Genomic DNA, 10,483 nt, shown 5'->3' with positions numbered 1-10,483 from the left:
AAGAAGACTCAAGGCTGTAATCGCTGCCAAAAGTGCTTCAACAAAGTACTGAGTAAAGGGTCTGAATACCTATGTAAATGTGATATTTCAGGTTTTGTATTTTTAATACATTTTCAAAGATTTTGTCATTATGGGTTATTGTGTGTAGATTGATGAGAAAAAAAAGGCTATAACCTAACAAAATGTGGAAAAAGTCAAGGGGTCTGAATACTTTCCGAAGGCACTGTATGTATGTATGTATGATATATATATATATATATATATATATATATATATATATATATATAAACAAAAAAAATGTATCTCGATGCAAAACGTTTTGCTAACAGTGCGCCCTAATGAACACGACCCTGCAGTTTTACCCAGAACGTTAACATTTCATTGGACGTTCACCTACAGCCCTACAGTTGGCCTGCAGGTGATGTTGCCACGGTGACCAGGTGATGCTTCTGGCTGCTGTGGCGACCAGGTCGGAGTGGGTCAGGTCAAAGGTCAGACGCCAGTGGCCACCTGGCTGTTGTAGTCCGTGGACTCCATCTTGAGGATGTAAGGGATGATGCTGTCTATCTGCACGTTGCCGATGAGGCCAGCGAAGAACAGCTCCTCTGTCACCGCTGCATTCATCAGCCGCAGGGCCGGGAGACGCAGCAGCAGCTTGGATAACCTGACAGGGAGAGAAATGTTATGAATCTTTGCTTTGGCAATAATATTCATGTGAATGTCATGCCAATAAATCATTTATAATTGAAAAGAGAGGAAAGCATAAGAATTTGACAATTTAATTGAGGGAGGCAAAGACAGTGGGAGAGGGAGAGAGAGAAAAAGACAAATGGAGGATGAATGAGATGTTAGAGTTGGATTTAGTGGTAGAATGTAGTTAGTTACTGACCGATAGGAGTCTTCTGGGTAGGTCCTGGTAACATAGTCCTGTAGCTCCATGTAAGCCTTCTCCTGGAACCGCTCTATCTGTAAGGTGTTGTCAATGCCTGGGTGGTCTATGGTGTGCACACACACATACACACACACAGAGAGAACAAGTTAATTTAACAAAAGGAAAAGGTGGTGTGCATCAGAGTTAATCGAGTAAATCACCATGGTACCAAACAACCGTCACTGACTGTCTACACGTTTCTATTTCACTGCTGTCTATTATACACTGAACAAACAATAAACACAACATGTAAAGTCTTGGTCCCATGTTTCATGAGCTGAAATAAAAGATCCCAGAAATCTTTCATACGCACAAAAAGCGTATTTCTCTCAAATGTTGTGCACAAATTTGTTTACATCCCTCCATTGCCAAGATAATCAATCCACCTGACAAGTGTGGCATATCAAGCACATGATTAAACAGCATGATCATTACACAGGTGCACCTTGTGCTGGGGAAAATAAAAGGCCAATCTAAAAATGTGCAGTTTTGTCACACAACACCATGCCACAGATGTCTCAAGCGTTGAGGGAGCGTGCAATTGGAATGCTGACTGCAGGAATGTCCACCAGAGCGGTTGCCATATAATTTAACGTTCATTTCTCTACCATAAGCTGCCTCAAACGTCGTTTTAGAGAATTTGGCAGTACGTCCAACCGGCCTCACAACCGCAGACCACGTGTATGGCGTCGTGTGGGCGATGTCAACATTGTGAACAGAGTGCCCCATGGTGGCGTTGGGGTTATGGTATAAGCAGGCATACGCTACAGACAATGAACACAATTGCATTTTATCGATGGCAATTTGAATACACAGAAACACCGTGATGAGATACTGAGGCCCAATGTGAGGCACATCTCTTTTAATGTATATGTGACCAACAGATGCATACAGTGAGGGAAAAAAGTATTTGATCCCCTGCTGATTTTGTACGTTTGCCCACTGACAAAGAAATGATCAGTCTATAATTTTAATGGTAGGTTTATTTGAACAGACAGAATACAAAATCCAGAAAAACGCATGTCAAAAATGTTATAAATTGATTTGCAGAAAGATTTCTGGCTCCCAGGTGTCTTTTATAGAGGTAACGAGCTGAGATTAGGAGCACACTCTTAAAGGGTGCTCCTAATCTCAGCTTGTTACCTGTATAAAAGACACCTGTCCACAGAAGCAATCAATCAGATTCCAAACTCTCCACCATGGCCAAGACCAAAGAGCTCTCCAAGGATGTCAGGGACAAGATTGTAGACCTACACAAGGCTGGAATGGGCTACAAGACCATCGCCAAGCAGCTTGGTGAGAAGGTGACAACAGTTGGTGCGATTATTCGCAAATGGAAGAAACACAAAAGAACTGTCAATCTCCCTCGGCCTGGGGCTCCATGCAAGATCTCACCTCGTGGAGTTGCAATGATCATGAGAACGGTGAGGAATCAGCCCAGAACTACACGGGAGGATCTTGTCAATGATCTCAAGGCAGCTGGGACCATAGTCACCAAGAAAACAATTGGTAACACACTACGCTGTGAAGGACTGAAATCCTGCAGCGCCCGCAAGGTCCCCCTGCTCAAGAAAGCACATATACAGGGCCGTCTGAAGTTTGCCAATGAACATCTGAATGATTCAGAGGACAACTGGGTGAAAGTGTTGTGGTCAGATGAGACCAAAATGGAGCTCTTTGGCATCAACTCAACTCGCCGTGTTTGGAGGAGGAGGAATGCTGCCTATGACCCCAAGAACACCATCCCCACCGTCAAACATGGAGGTGGAAACATTATGCTTTGGGGGTGTTTTTCTGCTAAGGGGACAGGACAAATTCACAGCATCAAAGGGACGATGGACGGGGCCATGTACCGTCAAATCTTGGGTGAGAACCTCCTTCCCTCAGCCAGGGCATTGAAAATGGGTCATGGATGGGTATTCCAGCATGACAATGACCCAAAACACACGGCCAAGGCAACAAAGGAGTGGCTCAAGAAGAAGCGCATTAAGGTCCTGGAGTGGCCTAGCCAGTCTCCAGACCTTAATCCCATTGTTGCCAAACGTCAGCCTCGAAATCTTAATGACTTGGAGAAGATCTGCAAAGAGGAGTGGGACAAAATCCCTCCTGAGATGTGTACAAACCTGGTGGCCAACTACAAGAAACGTCTGACCTCTGTGATTGCCAACAAGGATTTTACCACCAAGTACTAAGTCATGTTTTGCAGAGGGGGTCAAATACATATTTCCCTCATTAAAATGTAAATCAATTTATAACATTTTGGATTTTTTTGTTGTTATTCTGTCTCTCACTGTTCAAATAAACCTACCATTAAAATTATAGACTGATCAATTCTTTGTCAGTGGGCAAACGTACAAAATCAGCAGGGGATCAAATACTTTTTTCCCCTCACTGTATCAGTATTCCCAGTCATGTGAAATCCATAGATTAGGGCCTAATTTATTTATTTAAATTGACTGATTTCCTCATATGAACTGTAACTCCATTAAAAAAAAAAAATTTAATTGTTGCATGTTGCGTTTAGATTTTTGTTCAGTATAGTTTTCTTGGCAAAGACACACAGAACAAGTAGCTTAAACAAAAGGAAAGGGTGCAACTCTACTGCATTCATAATAACTCTCCCTTTTATGTACACAGCAAATCCATGGGAGTGACGTTCCAGTGTACTTCCTTTTGTTTAAATACTTTGCTGAGGATCTGGGAACTGTTGTCTGAAGGGCAGCACCTAACTACACTAAGAAAGGGTGTGCAACAAGTCGCCATGTTACTGCATGGGACAGATTCTCAATTGAGCAAGCTTTTTAGTCCAAAAATAGGCATAATCTTTGTCCAGGAGGCTGGCCCAATGCATTTTTCATTAAATCCTGGGCATTAATTTGGAGTTGGTCCCCCCTTTGCTGCTATAACAGCATCCACTCTTCTGGGAAGGCTTTCCACTAGATGTTGGAACATTTCTGCGGGGACTTGCTTCCATTCAGCCACAAGAGCATTAGTGAGGTTGGGCGATTAGGCCTGGCTCGCAGTCGGCGTTCCAATTCATCCCAATGGAGTTAGATGAGGTTGAGGTCAGGGCACTGTGCAGGCCAGTCAAGTTCTTCCACACCGATCGACAAACCATTTCTGAATGGACCTCACTTTGTGCATGGGGGCATTGTCATGCTGAAACAGGTAAGGGCCTGCCCCAAACTGTTGCCACAAAGCTGGAAGCACAGAATTGTCTAGAATGTAGCGTTAAGTTTTCCCTTCACTGGAACAAAATGGGCCTAGCACGAACCATAGAAAACAGCCCCAGATCATTATACCTCCACCACCAAACTTTACAGTTGGCACTAAGCATTCGGGCAGGTAGCGTTCTCCAGGCATCTGCCAAACCCAGATTTGTTCGTCGGACTGCCAGATGGTGAAGCACGACTCATCATTCCAGAGAACGCTTTTCCACTGCTCCAGAGTCCAATGGCAGCAAGCTTTACACCACTCTAGAAGACACGTCACATTGCGCATGGTGATCTTGGGCTTGTGTGCGGCTACTCGGCCATGGAAAACCATTTCATGAAGCTCCCGACGAACAATTCTTGTGCTGATGTCGCTTCCAGAGGAAGTTTGGAACTCGGCAGTGATTGTTGAAATCGAGGACAGACAAATTTTTTCACGCTACGCGCTTCAGCACTCGGTGGTCCCGTTCTGTGAGCTTGTGTGGCATATCACTTCGCGACTGAGGAATTGTTGCTCGTAGACGTTTCCACTTCACAATAACAGCACTTAGTTGACTGGGGCATCTCTAGCAGGGCAGACATTTTACGAACTGACTTGTTAGAAAGGTGGCATCCTATGACGGTGCCACGTTGAAAGTCACTGAGCTCTTCAGCACGGGCCATTCTACTGCCAATGTTTGTCTATGGAGATTGCATGGCGGTGTGCTCGATTTAATACACCTGTCAGCAACGTGTGTAGCTGAAATGGCCAAATCCACTAATTTGAAAGGGGTATCCACATACTTTTGGCCATGTAGTGTATCAGCGCTTAACAATCTAATTTCAAAACTAACACATAAAACTCTAAAGTCCCTCTCTTCCTGTTTCCTTCCTGACTGATGTCTTGAGATTGTGCTTCAATATATCCACATAATTTTCCTTCCTCATGATGCCATCAATTTTGTGAAGTGCAATCCTGCAGCAAAGCACACCCACAGCATAATGCTGCCACCCCCGTGCTTCACGGTTGGGATGGTATTCTTCGGCTTGCAAGCATCCCCCTTTTTCCTCCAAACATAACGATGGTCATTATGGCCAAACAGTTCTATTTTTGTTTCATTCAGACCAGAGTACATTTCTCCAAAAAGTACGATCTTTGTCCCCATGTGCAGTTGCAAACCGTAGTCTGGCTTTTTTATGGCGGTTTTGGAGCAGTGGCTTCTTCCTTGCTGAGCGGCCTTTCAGGTTATGTCGATATAGGACTTGTTTTACTGTGGACATAGATACATTTGTACCCGTTTCCTCCAGCATCTCCACAAAGTCCTTTGCTGTTGTTCTGGGATTGATTTGCACTTTTCGCACCAAAGTACGTTCATCTCTAGGAGACAGAACGCATCTCCTTCCTGAGCGGTATGACGGCTGTTTGGTCCCATGGTTTTTATACTTGTGTACTATTGTTTGTACAGATAAATGTGGTACCTTCAGGCATTTGGAAATTGTTCTCAAGGATGAACCAGACTTGTGGAGGTCTTTGCTGATTTCTTTTGATTTTCCCATGATGTCAAGCAAAGAGGCACTGAGTTTGAAGGTAGGCCTGGAAGTACATCCACAGGTACACCTCCAATTGACTCAAATGATGTCAATTAGCCTATCAGAAGCTTCTAAAGCCATGACATCATTTTCTAGAATTTTCCAAGCTGTTTAAAGGCACAGTCAACTTAGTGTACAGTCGTGGTCAAAAGTTGAGAGAATGACACAAATATTATTTTCACAAAGTCTGCTGCCTCAGTTTTTATGATGGCAATTTGCATATACTCCAGAATGTTATGAAGAGTGATCAGATTAATTGCAATTAAGTCCCTCTTTGCCATGAAAATGAACTTAATCCCCAAAAAACTTTTCCACTGCAAAAGGACCAGCTGACATAATGTCAGTGATTCTCTCGTTAACACAGGTGAGAGTGTTGACGAGGACAAGGCCGGAGATCACGCTGTCATGCTGATTGAGTTAGAATAACAGACTGGAAGCTTTAAAAGGAATTATTCCTCTGTTAACCATGGTTACCTGCAAGGAAACACGTGCCATCATCATTGCTTTGCACAAAAAGAGCTTCACAGGCAAGGATATTGCTGCTAGTAAGACTGCACCTAAATCAACCATTTATCGGATCATCAAGAACTTCAATTAGAGAGGTTCAATTGTTGTGAAGAAGGCTTCAGGGCGCCCAAGAAAGTCCAGCAAGCGTCAGGACCGTCTCCGAAAGTTGATTCAGCTGCGGGATCGGGGCACCACCAGTGCAGAGCTTGCTCAGGAATGGCAGCAGGCAGGTGTGAGTGCATTTGCAGGCACAGTGAGCGAAGACTTTGAGGATGGCTTGGTGTCAAGAAGGGCAGCAAAGAAGCCACTTCTCTCCAGGAATTACATCAGGGACAGACTGATATTCTGCAAAAGGTACAGGGATTGGACTGCTGAGGACTGGGGTAAAGTCATTTTCTCTGATGAATCCCCTTTCCGAATGTTTGGGGCATCCGGAAAACACCTTGTCCGGAGAAGACGAGGTGAGCGCTACCATCAGTCCTGTGTCATGCCAACAGTAAAGCATCCTGGGACCATTCATGTGTGGGGTTGCTTCTCAGCCAAGGGAGTGGGCTCACTCACAATTTTGCCTAAGAACACAGCCATGAATAAAGAATGGTACCAACACATCCTCCGAGAGCAACTTCTCCCAACCATCCAAGAACAGTTTGGTGACGAACAATGCCTTTTCCAGCATGATGGAGCACCTTGCCATAAGGCAAAAGTGATAACTAAGTGGCTCGGGGAACAAAACATCGACATTTAGGGTCCATGGCCAGGAAACTCCCCAGACCTTAATCCCATTGAGAACTTGTGGTCAATCCTCAAGAGGCGGATGGACAAACAAAAACCCACAAATTCTGACAAACTCCAAGCATTGATTATGCAAGAATGGGCTGCCATCAGTCAGGATGTGGCCCAGAAGTTAATTGACAGCATGCCAGGGCGGATTGCAGAGGTCTTGAACTGCAAATATTCACTCTTTGCATAAACTTAATGTAATTGTCAATAAAAGCCTTTGACACTTATGGAATGCTTGTAATTATACCTCAGTATACCATAGTAACATCTGACAAAAATATCTAAAAACACTGAAGCAGCAAACTTTGTGAAGACCAATACTTGTGTCATTCTCAAAACTTTTGACCATGACTGTATGTAAACTTCTGACCCACTGGAATTGTGATACAGTGAATTATAAGTGAAATAATCTGGCTGTAAACAATTGTTGGAAAAATTACTTGTGTCATGCACAAAGTAGATGTCCTAACCGACTTGCCAAAACTATAGTTTGTTAACAAGAAATTAGTGGAGTGGTTGAAAAACAAGTTTTAATGACTCCAACCTAAGTGTATGTAAACTTCCGACTTCAACTGTATAATGAAACTCAAAGTTCTTCTCCTTTCCCTCCCTCTTTATCCCTCTCTCCACCCACCACTCACCAGGGCTGAAGAGGACGATGGCTTTGAGGTAGGCGTATTCATATGTGTCAGGGGACAGTTTAACCATGCTGTTACAGAACTCCTGCATCCTCCAGATGTGTTCCATCACCAGCTTCACTCGCTCTGGGGACAGCTTCTCTGTAGGGGGGAAACAGGGGAAGGTAAATCATTTATAATACTATAAACGTCCCCATGTTTTCCCACAACAAAACACCTACTGTGGCTCTGACTCAGCAGATGCTTCTCTGCATGGGGGAACAGAGAACGAACACAACAAGAGGAAGACTGGAGAAGGACGCTGGGGCTCTTTGACTAAAATCCTTCATCTGCACTGATCTTTAAAAAAAGAAATGACCGGGTGAAAGCCAGCCTAATGATGAGCTTCACTTCCACCATATTGTTTTTACCAGTCAAGTCTTTTCGAAAAGGAGACGACAACGAGGAGGACAGATTTTTGATCAATTGAGATACGGCCTGGAAATAGGTTTGCTGCATAGATCACACTCCCCGTACTGGAAGGCGCTTTGGATAAAAATCTGCTGGCAATTATTGTAAATATTGTGATAAATATCTATTCATTTGTACAATCACCTCCTGTACCTTCGTGTAGGCTGGTCTGCAGGTGGTTGATGATGGCAGCCAGGATGGTGGCGACGTTCATAACGTTGGAGCACTGAGCCAGGCCCAGAGCAAACAGCTCGTTCCAACAAGCTTTCATTAGGTTAATGTCATTATCCAGACCACTATAGAGAAAAGACAACATTCAGGCAACATTCAGACAACATTCATAACATTGGAGCACCGAGCCAGGCCCAGGCCTTCATCAGGTTAATGTCATTATCACTGGGAAACAAAGGATGTATTTAATATTTAATTTATTAAAATGCATGCATGTAGAATATATTAACATTCACTGCATTTAAAATCATAGAGGATGACACACAAATACTTCAATTTTGGTGCTCTGGTTTTGGCCAGTAGACAGGAAAAGGCTTACTGATATACACGGCAGTTTGCATATACATACATGAATTCAGCGTAAGAGAATTAGAGAGACAGAATGAGAGCGGTAGGTAGGTATGCTAGGTAGGGACTCACCCCAAGGCTTGGAAGGCAGGTATGGAGCGCGCCCAGTGCATGGACAGGAAGAGGAGCCTCGAGGCCGACTCACAGATGTAGTTCACGTTTAGGTACTCAGGCATTGGCAAAGGCATCATCAACTACAGAGAGAGAGCGAGAGAGACATCATGATTGAGAAAGAATGGGCCTAGACAGATTTATTTTTTAAAAGTTGATTAATTATACTTTTATTAATCCCTGCAGGGAAATTAAGTTGCCATAGCAAGTGAGTTCAGGGCCTCTTGATTCTTTAAGCACTATGACGTACTGAGAATAAATGTCCCTTTAAGATAACTTTAATTTAAAAAATTAAATCAGGTGTTATGGTCAGCCCCTGGGCCTTTGAGATGTGTAGTGTCCCAAGTGGTACCCTTTTCCCTTTATAGTGGACTACTTTTGACCATGGCCCCTGGGCCCTCACCTTGAAGGGGACGTGGCTGTCTGAAAGAAGGGGCCCCTCCAGCTCCACCACGGGGCCCGACTGGTCCCCTGACATCAACTGCAACGTGGCCTCCAGAGAGTCTCCCGCTGAGCCATCACCAGGGTTCAAGGCCTTGGCCAGGGTGTCAAACGCTCTGGGGAGGTGGGCGAGAGAGACAACGAAACAATTCAGTCAACAAATTAGTGCCCAATTCACACTATAGTGTGACAACCGAACTCTTCTGGCTCTGATATTTTATTTTCACATTTTCCTTTCCAGCACGGTTCCATCAATTATGGTGGTTGCCTAATCAGGCCAGCTCAGTACATCTCTGTTTAGGCTTGGCTCAGTCTGGCTCTGTAGTGTAGAAGTCCTTTACACACAAACACAGGTCAGTTCGCAAACTAGTACACTTACAGTGCCTTCAGAAAGTGTTCTTACCCCTTGACTTATTCCACATTTTGTTGCGTTACAGCCTGAATTCAACATGGATTAAATAGATTCTCTCTCACTCTCTACACACAATACCTCAACGACAAAGTGAAAACATGTTTAGAAATATTTGCACAATTATAAAAAATTAAATACAGAAATATCTCATTTACATAAAGTATTTCTCGGTAAGTCTCTAAAGCTTTCCACACGTGGATTGTGCAACATTTGGCTATTATTCTTTAAAAAAGTATTCAACCTCTGTCGGATTGGTTGTTGATCATTGCTAGACAACCATTTTCAGGTCTTGCCATTGATTTTCAAGAATTTAAGTCAAAACTGTAACTCGGCCACTCAGGAACATTCACTGTCTTCTTGGTAAGCAACTCCAGTGTAGATTTGGCCTTTTGTTTTTGGTTATTGTCCTGCTGAATGGTGAATTCATCTTCCAGTGTCTGGGTAAGCAGACAACCAGATTTTCCGCTAGGATTTTGCCTGTGCTTAGCTCCATTACGTTTATTTTTTATCCTGAAAAACTCCCCAGTCCTTAGCAATAACAAGCATACCCATAACATGATGCAAACACCACTATGCTTGAAAATATTGAGAGTGGTACTCAGTAATGTGTTGTATTGGATTTGCCCCAAATATAAAACACTGTATTCAGGACAAAAAAGGTAATTGCTTTGCCACATTTTTTGCAGTATTACTTTAGTGTCTTATTGCAAACAGGATGCATGTTTTGGAATATATTTTATTCTGTACAGGCTTCCTTCTTTTCACTCTGTCAATTAGGTTAGTATTGTGGAGTAACTACAATGTTGTTGATCCATCCTCAGGTTTCTCCTATCACAGCCATTCAACTTTGTAA

At 43.4% G+C, this 10,483-nt stretch overlaps 1 protein-coding gene across 7 annotated transcripts in view; it reads right to left on the bottom strand.

Annotated features, from left to right (window-relative positions):
• Positions 1-304: 304 nt before the first annotated feature.
• The window catches only part of LOC121577085 (nuclear receptor subfamily 2 group C member 1-A-like), a 31,206-nt gene continuing 21,027 nt past the window's right edge, over positions 305-10,483 (bottom strand). For 5 of the 7 annotated variants that reach the window (XM_041890849.2, XM_041890848.2, XM_041890852.2 and 2 more), the window contains exons 9-14: positions 9,181-9,334; positions 8,739-8,860; positions 8,232-8,383; positions 7,641-7,778; positions 890-995; positions 305-664 (exon numbers count right to left, since the gene is read on the bottom strand). In XM_041890849.2, coding sequence (XP_041746783.1) covers positions 493-664; positions 890-995; positions 7,641-7,778; positions 8,232-8,383; positions 8,739-8,860; positions 9,181-9,334 — 844 coding nt within the window. In that variant the 3' untranslated portion in view covers positions 305-492. The remainder of the gene's footprint in view (positions 665-889; positions 996-7,640; positions 7,779-8,231; positions 8,384-8,738; positions 8,861-9,180; positions 9,335-10,483) is intronic. The other 2 variants (XM_041890851.2, XM_041890854.2) reach the window with 1 other exon arrangement.

The sequence above is a fragment of the Coregonus clupeaformis genome, chromosome 11, assembly GCF_020615455.1.
Source record: "Coregonus clupeaformis isolate EN_2021a chromosome 11, ASM2061545v1, whole genome shotgun sequence".
In the NCBI taxonomy this organism is placed as follows: domain Eukaryota; kingdom Metazoa; phylum Chordata; class Actinopteri; order Salmoniformes; family Salmonidae; genus Coregonus; species Coregonus clupeaformis.
This window is presented reverse-complemented; position numbering and strand designations above follow the sequence as displayed.